Source organism: Parus major, chromosome 7 (genome assembly GCF_001522545.3).
Source record: "Parus major isolate Abel chromosome 7, Parus_major1.1, whole genome shotgun sequence".
NCBI classification, from domain to species: Eukaryota; Metazoa; Chordata; class Aves; order Passeriformes; family Paridae; genus Parus; species Parus major.
In genome coordinates this window covers 7,218,075-7,229,825 of record NC_031776.1, presented here as the reverse complement: position 1 = coordinate 7,229,825, position 11,751 = coordinate 7,218,075, and the positions used below count along the sequence as shown (strand labels likewise).

The 11,751-nt window shown below is 40.7% G+C and overlaps 2 protein-coding genes across 6 annotated transcripts; both read left to right on the top strand.

Moving 5' to 3' along the window:
- Nucleotides 1-12: 12 nt before the first annotated feature.
- On the top strand, nucleotides 13-6,408 carry ORMDL1 (ORMDL sphingolipid biosynthesis regulator 1). 2 transcript variants are annotated; one of them, XM_015635535.3, is made up of 4 exons: nucleotides 13-250; nucleotides 1,346-1,526; nucleotides 3,874-4,025; nucleotides 4,955-6,408. In XM_015635535.3, the coding sequence occupies exons 2-4, from the start codon at nucleotides 1,353-1,355 to the stop codon at nucleotides 5,088-5,090; spliced, it is 462 nt and encodes a 153-aa protein (XP_015491021.1). In that variant the 5' UTR covers nucleotides 13-250; nucleotides 1,346-1,352; the 3' UTR covers nucleotides 5,091-6,408. The 2 variants fall into 2 exon arrangements, with proteins under 2 accessions (XP_015491021.1, XP_033372000.1); XM_033516109.1 differs by having other exon boundaries at nucleotides 148-250; nucleotides 1,333-1,526.
- A 387-nt stretch (nucleotides 6,409-6,795) lies between these two features.
- Nucleotides 6,796-11,694, top strand: OSGEPL1 (O-sialoglycoprotein endopeptidase like 1). Of its 4 annotated transcripts, none has more exons than XM_015635442.2 (8): nucleotides 6,796-7,075; nucleotides 7,224-7,462; nucleotides 8,088-8,475; nucleotides 9,408-9,612; nucleotides 9,693-9,841; nucleotides 10,388-10,518; nucleotides 10,664-10,735; nucleotides 11,563-11,694. In XM_015635442.2, exons 2-8 carry the CDS (start codon nucleotides 7,251-7,253, stop codon nucleotides 11,651-11,653), a joined length of 1,248 nt encoding a protein of 415 aa, XP_015490928.1. In that variant the 5' UTR covers nucleotides 6,796-7,075; nucleotides 7,224-7,250; the 3' UTR covers nucleotides 11,654-11,694. The 4 variants fall into 4 exon arrangements, with proteins under 4 accessions (XP_015490928.1, XP_015490927.1, XP_015490930.1 ...); XM_015635441.2 differs by having other exon boundaries at nucleotides 7,213-7,462; XM_015635444.3 differs by lacking the exon at nucleotides 6,796-7,075 and having other exon boundaries at nucleotides 7,259-7,462; nucleotides 8,093-8,475.
- Nucleotides 11,695-11,751: the final 57 nt, after the last annotated feature.

Here is an 11,751-nt window from a genome sequence, read left to right as displayed (position 1 = left end):
CGCCTGCGCGCCGGGGCTGGAGAGAAGGCCACGGGCAGCACGGCCTGGGGCAGCGCCGGGCCGGCGGCAGCGGAGCGGGGCCGGCAAGGGAGGGATGGCAGAGGAAACGCGGCAGTGCAGCGAGCTCGGATCGGGCTGGAATCGTGGGGTGGAATGGGAAGGGATGGTGGGTCACATTAAGATGTCTGTCTAGGTACTGGCTCGGCTGCATCCCAGGGAGAGAGGAACAGCCTCGCGTCGCCCATCCCAGGTAATGTGTCCCCTGCAAGTGCATGGCTTGGAATGCTTTGCGACAGGTACTGCTTAAGGTCGGTAGTGCCCCGCTTCGGGTTCAGGTTCAGCGTATCTATTTTTAGTCTACTGTTGTTCATATTGCAAAATACTCGGGTATTTTATATTTATTTTACACTCTATACCTCACTAAGTGTCAGAAACAAACTTCCTACCAAAAGCAAGCTTGCTTTTGCCGGTTAAACAGTGCCTTTGTATTCTGATTCAGATGATTGCTAAAAAAAATCTTAATCCCGCTCCCATAAATGAATATCCATAGTCCCAGAGATCACGTGAGTTTGAAGTAAGGAATACTTCAGGATTTTTTTTTTAATTATCATTACAAATTTTACTGCAATAGGACTGGAGTGGCACTGTAGGTAAGTTCTGTCAGTTTCCTGGCTATATCAGCATTTGAAATTACCCTGTATATCTCTGCATGTGTCTGTTGCTTAGAAAACTTTTGAACCTGTTATCTAATTTCAGCTTGATTTGAAAGATGGAAATGTCTGTCTGGAAACTAACAGATGGTGAAGGGAGGAAATCTGAACTTTGTTTCAAGAAAAAGAGGCGTAGATTTCTCTTTCATTGCTCTTTCTAGAAGTAGGTGGCTGGACAGTTAGTACACGCAGAATTCTTCACTAACCATTACATGCACAAGAAAGAGGAGGAAGATTGTTGTGGGAAGTGGAAAAGAGCTCTGGATATTCTCTTGGATGGAGAAACTTAATTCAGAGTATAAAAGTTACTAGCTTGGTTTCTTACAGCTTTGCAGCTTTAGCTTGAGATCACACGATTTTAACATCCCTTTTGTAGCAGGCTTGTGAGTTTTATTTGTTTGGACTTGTTTTAAGCAAACGGTTCACAACTATCCCTTTGAACTGATTTCTCTATAAACCGTAGAGAGTTATCCTGGTTTATGGTACTTTGGTTCTTGAGGTACATCCTGGTTTATGCACTGTGTTGTCTCCAGACCTGCTTCTTTAAAGCAGCTTTTTCCCACATTTGAAAATTGCATATGTTAAATACTCTTCTGTAACAGTAGTCTCAGTCTTCAAACAGATCTGTTTTATAGGGTAAAAATGAACGTGGGAGTTGCCCACAGCGAGGTAAATCCAAACACTCGGGTGATGAACAGCCGTGGAATGTGGCTGACATACGCGCTCGGAGTCGGCATGCTGCACATTGTCCTGCTCAGCATTCCCTTCTTTAGTGTCCCTGTTGCCTGGACTTTAACAAATGTCATTCACAACCTGGTGAGTACCCTCTCTTGGAACAGAATTTGGATAGTTGTTGTTCATATGCATTTTCAGTAGTAAGGAAAGAGGAAAGTAGGCAGACAATGAAATCCTGCTATCCAAAACACCACCTCTCCTTGGCCTATCTGCAAATGATTGACCATTTTGGGGAGGAGGAGTGGTACACAACCACTTTCAGTTTAAACATGAAAGACATTAAATACTCTTTATGTATGTATTCTTTATGTATGTGTTATGTATTCTTTTAAACGGCATTTAATTAGGCTGGAAGGTTGCAGACATAAAATCATCATGCCAATGAGCTTTCACAGTGTTCTGTATATTATTGGAGAGCTGTGCTGAATCCATAAGCTATCATATTTTTAATTCTTGGACGCTATCTATTAATTTTTCCACATTAATCTGTTAGTATCCCAAAATATTTAATTTTAGCACCTTGCCTGTTTTCTATAAGAGAAATATTTGTATTCTCTTTCTTCTAGTTTTGATTTCTGGCCAAGCTACATAACTTAGAATGACTTCAGCACACAATGTTGTCACCATACAGGACATTAGAGAAATTTGGCTTGATTTCTCTAAGTGTGAGTGGGAAAAACTGAGCTACTCTGACCCCAGCCCTGAAACTATTTGTTATTCAGAGGGTTGTGATTTGCATGATGACTTTTGTATGCAGAAGATTTTGTGAGCTGCTTTCTGCTCCTTTCCCCAGAATGCTATCATTATCTTGTAATTACTTGAAGTAGTGCAGCTATCTATATTGGTCTTGTCATGCTTAGAGAAAAGAGGGCTGTAACCCAGCAATTTACATCATACTTGAGGTTTGCTAGCTCGGCTTTCTAACATTACCAGCAAAGAAGACTTCACAAAAAGATAGTTCCTTCCTTATTTAGGAAAATGATAGTTCACTGTGGATGGGTGATGTCCTCTTAAACGTAAAGTTTTAATTTTTATTTGAGCTTTTTTGTTTTGTAGCTGGGTTTAAAACTACTGGTGGAATTGTAACTGTCATTAGAGCATTTTGTGTGTTATCTTTGACAGCATCAGACATGTCTGACTTCAGAAGATGTTGGCAGAGACAAGTATTACTAAATATTTCCCACATGCCTTACTGAACTCATTGCAAGTAGCTGTAATGACAACAGGGATGAGAGCGTGCACTGGCAAGTAGTTTTGTAGTGGAACACTAGAAGATGAGTATAAACTGCACTGTTGGATATTTCAGAATTTAAATGGCACTTCTTTTGGAAACAAATCCTCAAATGGCTTGACAAAAAAAAATCTTGGATTTCCACTAACGGAAAACTCTTAGATAACCTTGAAAGCATTTTTGGTGGTTCTCTATACCATTGGGAAATAAAATGTAGAGTAAGCATTTGGATCTATCATAAAAGTGTATTTTTTGGTTATTAAAACTGAGACACTACAAGCATCATGAATCAAAAAATTAATTAAACTAATCAATTGTGCTAGATTCACAGGGCTCTGGTCTGGAGGCTGTTCCAAAAAAGGGTAGAAGGAGACTTGAAGTGATTTGCTGAGAATTCACCTTCATTATAAAAATCTGGAAGAAATGTGATTTTTTTCTATATAAAGCTTTCTATGAAAGTTTTTATATGTGCATAAGAGAAGGAAATCTTTGATATTGTCTCATAGAGACTCTTCCTTGCAGCTGGTGTGCTCTCTTTGATAGAAAATAAGTGTTTTTTAAAACTGGAAGAGGGTGTACTACCCAAATTGGTCTTTCAGAACAAACCGGACGTGCCATGTTCCCATCAAACAGGAACAGTCACAAGGAAAGTCCAGTAAGTTTAAGGAGAAGCAGAAAAGAGATGGACAGATGGTATTCAGCACAATGCTTAGTCAACTTCTAACGATTTGAACTGGTAAGGGGCTGAGAAAGCTTTCAGGAATTTGTGTGATATTGCCAGTGTTTGTAGGTAGATTTTTGCTTTGTGCACACTCTACTCATCACTGTGTTAACACGGTGCTAGGAAAGTGGTGATACAAATCAGCAGCCCCACACTTGTTACAGGGCTTGTTAAAATTCTGTTGAATTCAGGGAACTTTTGCCTATTAGTGTAGAAGGCAAGGGAGGGGATTGGATGTCACACAGATCTGGGCTTTAATTCTGACCCTGCCTATGACTGCGCAGTCTCAGGCAAATCACTTCTTCTCTCTTCCTTCCTCTTCAATAATTTGTCATTACAGGCTAGCAGCTCTTCTGGGTGAGAATTCACCTACTCTCTTGTTTATTTTTGAAAATTTTATAATGCATTGAACAATGTAAGAAGTATTTAAAAATGCTACTAAAAGTGCCTCTGTATTCACTTTTTATTTTCCCCAGGGAATGTATGTGTTTTTGCATGCAGTAAAGGGAACTCCTTTTGAAACACCTGATCAGGGCAAAGCTAGGCTACTAACACACTGGGAACAACTGGATTATGGAGTACAATTCACATCTTCAAGGAAGTTCTTCACAATCTCTCCTATAATTCTGTGAGTTCAAAACTGTATTATAGATCAATTGACACATAAAGCCATTATTTCAAAAGCTGCAACATAATGGATTGCAGTTTACAGTCTAAAAGCATTTTCTGTCTTTTTTCTTGTTTATTTCTACATCACAGCTGTAGGGAGTATTTATTTCCAGGCTATGTAATCAATGATCTTTCTTCTACTTTTGACACCACATAATGAAGTCAAAATTTGTAAACGGTTATTAATGGGACAAGTTTTAAAGATTAGAAATGTTGTGAGGAAAACTTACTGTTAACTCTTGAAGTTCTTTAAGAGATTGTGAAGTCATAAATATTGAAAATCTAAACTAAATGCATTTATTAACCATTTTGCAGCTTGTGAGCTAGAAGTGTGTCAGTCCACAGTGAATGGGATCTGGTGTCAGTTTTGCTTTGTACATATTGTCTTCTACTTACTCTATGAAACTGGCTTAGGAATTCTAGACACCTGTCTCTGTTGACAAAAGTGTGATTGTGTAAGTAAGAAAAATCAGATACATATTTAATATTTGACTCTAAAAGTCTTTCTGTTCGCCCCTGAAGAAAATTTACATGTCTACTTACATGGCAGAGTGGTAGGGGAGGGAAGATCCTGTATGATGTTTAGAGAGTTGGCTCATAAAGGACAGAAACTGAGAAAATAAGGTAAATCCTTAAAGTGGAGAGAAGTGCTGGAAGAAAATAGTAGACTAAGAGTTTATTTTTAGCACCTTGAGAGGTATGGGAAGAAGAGACTTAGACCATAATTTTGCTGTAGATACTATTGAACCTAAGGTGAGATATTTAATGCAGATAAAGATGTTCACCAATAAAATCTTACTTATCACTAAAACACTTCTTTCAACTATGCTTTGTATGTGTTTTAAGCAAGACTGCCATCAGCTAAGCTTGCTCCCTTTTCTCCTGCAGGTACTTCCTGACGAGTTTCTATACAAAGTATGATCCGACACACTTTATCCTCAACACAGCCTCTCTCCTGACAGTGCTTATCCCCAAGCTCCCACAGTTGCATGGGGTTCGAATCTTTGGCATCAATAAATACTGAGCAGAAGGTTCTACACTGGCTGCCCCTGACATGGCTACTGCTGCTCCCTGGGTGTAGGAAACGAGTAGTCTGCTGTGCTGAGTATCTCGCCCTAGTCAGGGAGAGATGCTTTTACGTCTGAGATACAATTCCTGCTTCCTGCAGCATTGTCTGGGATGAAAATCAACTTTATATGAAGATGCCTTCAGATACTTCAATGTGTATTGGAAATGCATAGAAGAAAGATTTCCATGAAGAACTGGGCAGGCCCAGCTCTAAAGCCTAATCCCCACTAAGACTGTACGTGTGGCTGATGCAAGTGGCTCGTAAGGAAGGTACATGTAACAGCTGAAGTGGAGAGCAGAGTTTCACAAATACCCATCATCCATAATGCAGGTGGTAACTTTACATATAAATCCAGAATCCTCAATGCCAAGGACTGGTGAGGCCACATTGTTAGACTAAGAGAAATTAGGTAGTTTCTGCTGTAATGGATTGTAAGTGGTTGTGCTTGTTTATGCATTGTAAGTTTGTCCCACAGTAAGTACTGTGACAGCAAGCATAAATTGATGGTATAATTCATGCCTTCACTGTTCTTGTGATTTTTTAAATTTTTTTTTGGTCACAATGACTGAAGAAAGACCTTGACTGCCAGCTCAGGGGATTTCCACATCAACTCTAGCTCACTTTATGTATGCTTTTACAAGTTGCCACTGTTGCGTTTATTTAATTTTGCTTACCAGGGTACTGAATATTCTATGTGTAAATGGGACATCCTGAAAAATTGCAATTTCTTTTTAGGTGTGGATTTTTGACTGCTTTCTCTGATATTCTTTGATGGGTTATTTTTCAGTAGCTGAGGGGCCTGTGAAGTGGTGGGGAAAGGGTTGCTGCTGTCATAACAGAGGCTGCTCTGTTACAGAGCAAGTGTCCGAACATGTAAGGGAAGCTGTGTAGGTTGTAAGCTAGAATAGAAGCTGAACTAGAAGTAGGTGAGTAAGCAAATCACATGGACTAACTATGCTTTTGCAGAAAAAGGTATAGATAACTTGCATGTCTTGGAAATGTGGAAGACTGCTGTGTTTTAGGGGTACTGTGTAGTACAGGGTAATACTGTATATTATCAGCTCTGGAATTAGAGTGAAGGAGGTACATCTACTGCTATGAGCACTTATTTCTCTGTTGTGGAAAAAGGATGAATTCTAAAGTCTGCTGTGTGTTTGCCAGCCAAAACCAGCTCAGATTTAACAGAAGACTCCATTTAAGACTTGATTTACATTTTGGTTGCAGTGACAGCCAGTGAGCTGGAAAAAAATAAATTAAAAATATAAAAAGACAAGCCCACAGTGGTGTACTTATTGTTTTGTTACATAATTTTCCGGCTACTTACTTTATCGATAAAGAAGCTGTTAAATAAGGGCAATGGTTACGCACTTTCTTTAGCAATTGGAAGTAATTAGTTATGTTTGTTGATTGCACAGGAAGTGGTAACTAGCTGATTTTTAAATAATGGCCATCACAATGCGACCTTTGACAGTCGCTGCTCCGGGGCAGGGACTGCGAGACAGGGCCCGAATTTGGTGTGGGCGGGGGTGTCCGCACACAGCCGGTGCCGTGCGGAGGTCTGGGGAGGAGCGGCGGCTGCCGCCGCTGTCCCGCACGGCGCCTGCGCCGGCCCGGAGCGCCGCCCCGCGGCCCCGGCGGGCGGAGCCGGGCCCGGAGCGGGGCGGGGAAGCGACAGGTCGCGACTCGGCCACATCGCGAGTGCGCCGCCGGGGGTTCCGGCCGCCGCTGCCCTCGGCGGGGCGGGACGAGGATCGGCGGAGATGGGGCCGAGCCCGTGAAGCGGCAGAGCGGCCAGAGTCGCCCTGCCCTGCCCGCACAGCAGCGCTCACCCGCGGGCGCTTCTGCTGCGGGCCACAGGCGGGCTGTGTGTGACCTCCCTTAGGGCTGCAGGAGGCGCCGCCAGCAAGCGTAGTGAGGAACTCTCTTCACACGTAATTCAGGTAAAGCGTTACCTCCCAGCTGCTTTTTCTCAAGGGTCTGAAATGTCATGTGTGGCCATTCATGACTTTAAAAGCTCTTCAGAAAATCAGAGCAGAACACGTGCTTGAAAACCCGCCAGTAATAATAAACTATACAGTTCTCTTCTAGACATAACCACCAGGTAGATTATAAACAATGAACTGCATTGCCAAAAGCGTTTCGCGCTCAGTTAAGCACGGCCGAGCTGCGTGGCTGAGGAACAGCACTGCTCGCTCTGGAAAGCAGCGTTTTGGCAGACTGGTTTTGGGAATAGAGACGAGCTGTGATGACACCGGCGCTGCTGTGGTGGATGAAGCTGGCTGTGTTCTGGGAGAAGCACTGCACTGTCAGAAGGAAGTTCATTTACAGTAAGAACAGACTTCTCTCAAGGCTTCTGCCTTAATAAGGATTTTATTGTTATTGTTACTTATCATCCATAAAAAAGTCTTCCCTGCCCCATAAAACTCTGTAAGTGGTGGGTAGGTGTGAAGTTGTATTGCTTGGGCCACGACACATACTGCCTGAGATAGTAATGAGGGGAAGGGAAGAAATGCCATACATTTAACAAGTTTCCTTCAGTATTTTCTTTCAAAGAGAGACAGATTACTTCTCTAGCTTGTGAATAAAAGTTGAAATCATTACTACTGTTAAAGTCAGCAAATGTCATGACTTTTTAAAAGAAAAATTAATCAATTATAAGCATTGGTGGTTCAGAACGTGAGCTGACAAGTGAGGGATTGTGACTATTAATTTTGTAAGTGTTGAGATACATTTAAAAAGCATCTGTACCAAAAAAGGGCAAATTACGTCCTTTTCTGGCCTTCCACTGATAATTATGCTCTCTTCAGTGCCCTTGACACTAGACAAGGCATTTGAGAATGCAGTGAGGAAACAGGCAGGATACACCAAGGTTAAGAGGTGCCTGACAACTATTTTTATGCCATTCTATCTGTTACGAACTACCAATGCATTGTAATTCCTTGCTTTCACTAGAGCAGGTGGAATAATTCCTGTAGTGGCACAGCAGCTTCACAGAGAAAACATTGAGCGAGTGGTTCAAGAGGCCCTTTGTGCCAGCGGCGTTTCTGTGGCCGAGCTTGCGGCGGTGGCAACCACAGTAAAACCTGGGCTCGCTCTGAGCCTGGGTGTGGGGCTGCAGTACAGCCTGAGCTTGGTCAACAGGCACCAGAAGCCCTTCATCCCCATCCATCACATGGAGGCTCATGCACTGACCATCAGGCTCACACATCACCTGGAATTTCCCTTCTTAGTTCTTCTAATCTCTGGAGGCCACTGTCTCTTGGCAGTAGCACAAGGAGTTTCAGATTTCCTCCTGCTTGGACAGTCCATCGACATTGCACCGGGTGACATGCTGGATAAGGTAATATTTCCTTTCCTTACCTTTCCTTAGCTGTTCTCTTCTTTTTATTGCATTTATAGGGGTAGTATTATCATCAGCCTGAAGACAGCAATTCAATGCAATATAAGTTTTATGTCACTTTTTTCTATTTTGAAATGCCATAGATTTAAGATATGACTGTTTAAAATGTACACAAAATATCAATTGTAACATATGTATATTAATTATATTAATATTAGTAAATATTAATTATATTTTAGCAAACAGGCAACATAACCAAAACTCATGTTGGATATTTCATTGACATGGATTATACAAACAATTGTACTAATTAGAGAAGATTTTTAGAGGTATTTTATAGAGATGTTATTGTGCTACCAGGTTTAAAACAATGCATGTTAAAACATTTCATACTAATTTTAGATTTTAGAGTTTGAAAAGCATGGTTTGGCCTTCAAGATCTTAAGTTTTCTCTGGGTCCCTGAGTACAGTCTGTAAAATTGGCCACTTATGGCATTGTTCTGTTTTTAAACAGTATTTGTGCACATTATTTAAAAAATTGGGGGAGTGCATGGAATCAGAAAGGGGATTTTCAAAAGTTGAAACCAACCTTGTTCTTGTGTATCTGGTAATACAATATGACAGAGTGTGTGTATGTGTTTCCTATGGCTCAAAAACGGAGTAAGTCATATTTCCTGCAAAATTTGTTGATCCTCGTTTGTCCAGATTATTCTAGAATTGCATTTCTAGATGCTCCAAGAAGCAAAAAAAAAACCTGCTGGGTTGGTGTTATGTCTTACCCTTACCATGCCCTGTTTGTAATTTCACATTGGATTGGATTTTTTGGTGTCACATTTTACTCCATGGACTGTAGTCCAGTGATGCCATTGCAGAAGGAAGTCCAAGTCCAGGAGGAACTCATTCCTGTTCTGTTCTGTTTGTCATCTCCTCAGGTGGCACGAAGACTGTCTCTAAGAAAGCACCCAGAGTGCCTCAGCATGGCCGGGGGGAAGGCCATAGAGCACTTGGCTCAGACTGGGAACCAGGAACTGCTCACCTTCCGACTGCCCCTGCAGCAGTATCGCAACTGCGACTTCTCTTTCTCCGGACTTCAAAACCTTGTCCATAATGCCATTGTACAGAAAGAAAAAGAAGAAGGTAGTTTTAGGCAGTCAGATACAAACTGAGCTTTTGATGACCTACACTCAGGAATCCCCTTTGATGATATACTTTTATAGGTATTCAGGAAGGTGAGATCCTGTCCTGTGTTAAGGATGTTGCTGCTGCCGTACAGCACGCAGTGACTGTTCATATTATCCAGAGGACGTATCGAGCCATGCTCTTCTGCATCAAAAATGGCATATTACCATCCAAAAATGCCACTTTGGTGGGTATGCTTTTTCCCCTTTTTATATCTGACTCTGTAGCATCATTTGCAGATGCAGATGCCTTGTACATTCTACCTTGATACATGAGGAAGTTCTCAGTATGTATTATATTGTTAAAATACCAACAATATTTAAGTAAATATAAATATTTAGTTGGGTTTTAAGCTAGAGAGATTTTCTTATCACCTAACCTAACCTCACATAACAGCTTAACCTTGTGCTCCCCAATACTTGATGGCTATTCTAGTTACAGTAGAATCATAGACTCATTTAGCTTGGAAAGAACTTTCAAGATGATCCAGTTCCTACCCTCCTGCCATGGGCAGTGACACCTTCCATTAGACTGACATGCTTCAGGAATGTCTTTTTGCATAATAAGCTTACTTAGCATACTCTTTTCTGGTATGTTTTAATCTTCTAATGCAGTATATATTGTTTTGTTTAGAACTTCAACTAATAACCATTTTTTAAACACGGTGCTAGTTGTGTGTGATGAATCAGTACTTTTGAGTTAATGCCTTTTATTCTTTTCGAAATGGTGTCAGGTTGTATCAGGAGGAGTGGCAAGTAATCAGTATATCCGAAAAGGTCTACAGAACCTGGCAGATGTAAATGATTTTGCTTTACTGTGTCCTCCCCCAAGACTCTGCACTGATAATGGTGTTATGATTGCATGGTAAGAGTTTTTTCTCTTTAAACAACATTACAAGAGCAATGTGAAGTTGACATGAGAGCTAAGAACCTCTTTTTGTGCTGACTGAACGATGTGCTCGTATGCAGAGTTGTGACATCCATTTTTATGTAATTGTTTTGTTGCTCAGGAATGGCATTGAAAGGTTACGTGCAGGACTGGGCGTTCTACACAGTACTGCTGGCATCCGCTATGAGCCAAGGTAAGTGACATTCCCAGCCTCCTTCCTCACTGCTCACTGTGGGCACTGAAAGGGGATGAGGTCACTTGAAAAAGAGGCACAAGCTGCTGAGGAGTCTCTCTGCAGCACATAGAAATTTTAAAAGTTACTTTCCAAGGCAGTTTTAAATACAGATGATCGTGGCATGCATTTATGTTTGTTTTGGCTCAGAAATTTAATTTAACATACACTGTAAAAGTTCTATGTGTTTTCCTACTATGACTGTGTAGATGTTAGGCTTCAGGCCAAACAAAATGCAGATACTTCAAAAGCTGGTCTTTTTTTTTTTAGGCTTTTTTCCCTTTTCAGAAAAACACACTTGGATGGTCTCAATACAAAAAAAAAAAATTATTTAATTTTTCATGTGAAATACTCCAAAAATAATTTGCTGTATGTGTTTCAGTTAGTAAAAAACTACGTTTTACTTGCTGTAGTCAACACATTATTTAAGATTATCATAGGAGATCCCTGTGAATCTCTAGTGTGTTTTGCATTCATCAGCAAGACAAAATGAATTATCAACTAAAATCAGAATCTAAATAAAACAGCCCCAGCATACAGCTTTGGAATCACAATTGTGTTTCTAGAGTTTGAAATGGCTACAAACAAATATTTCTTCATTGTAAAGATGTTTCCAGGTACAGCATCAGATAGTCTATTTTAATAGTTACAGTCTTAGAAGTGCAGGGAATGTACCAAAATACTTTGACTCTCATGCTAATTGTAAAAAAGGTCTGTGAAGCTGTACATCTGTGTGATATGGCAATGATGATGTTAATTTTTAACAAATACATGATTTTGTTTTCTAGAGCTCCCCTGGGAATTGATATTTCAAAAAGAGTTGAAGAAGATTCCATCAAAGTGCCAAAATTAAAAACAATACGATGGTTGGCATCTTAAAAAGTAACTTAATAAAATAAATGCATCTATAAATCGTTCAATGGAAAGTGTGTCAAGGTTGTTATGTTTAGTGACAATGCCTGGATTACAAGTGTTGA

Coding starts and splice junctions, on each gene's coding strand:
- OSGEPL1 (XM_015635442.2), top strand. CDS start 7,251: ATGAACTGCATTGCCAAAAGCGTTTCGCGCTCAGTTAAGCACGGCCGA. Junction 7,463..8,087: donor CAGAAGGAAGTTCATTTACA/GTAAGAACAGAC, acceptor TGCTTTCACTAG/AGCAGGTGGAATAATTCCTG. Junction 10,736..11,562: donor GGCATCCGCTATGAGCCAAG/GTAAGTGACATT, acceptor TTTGTTTTCTAG/AGCTCCCCTGGGAATTGATA.
- ORMDL1 (XM_015635535.3), top strand. CDS start 1,353: ATGAACGTGGGAGTTGCCCACAGCGAGGTAAATCCAAACACTCGGGTG. Junction 1,527..3,873: donor CAAATGTCATTCACAACCTG/GTGAGTACCCTC, acceptor TATTTTCCCCAG/GGAATGTATGTGTTTTTGCA. Junction 4,026..4,954: donor ACAATCTCTCCTATAATTCT/GTGAGTTCAAAA, acceptor TTTCTCCTGCAG/GTACTTCCTGACGAGTTTCT.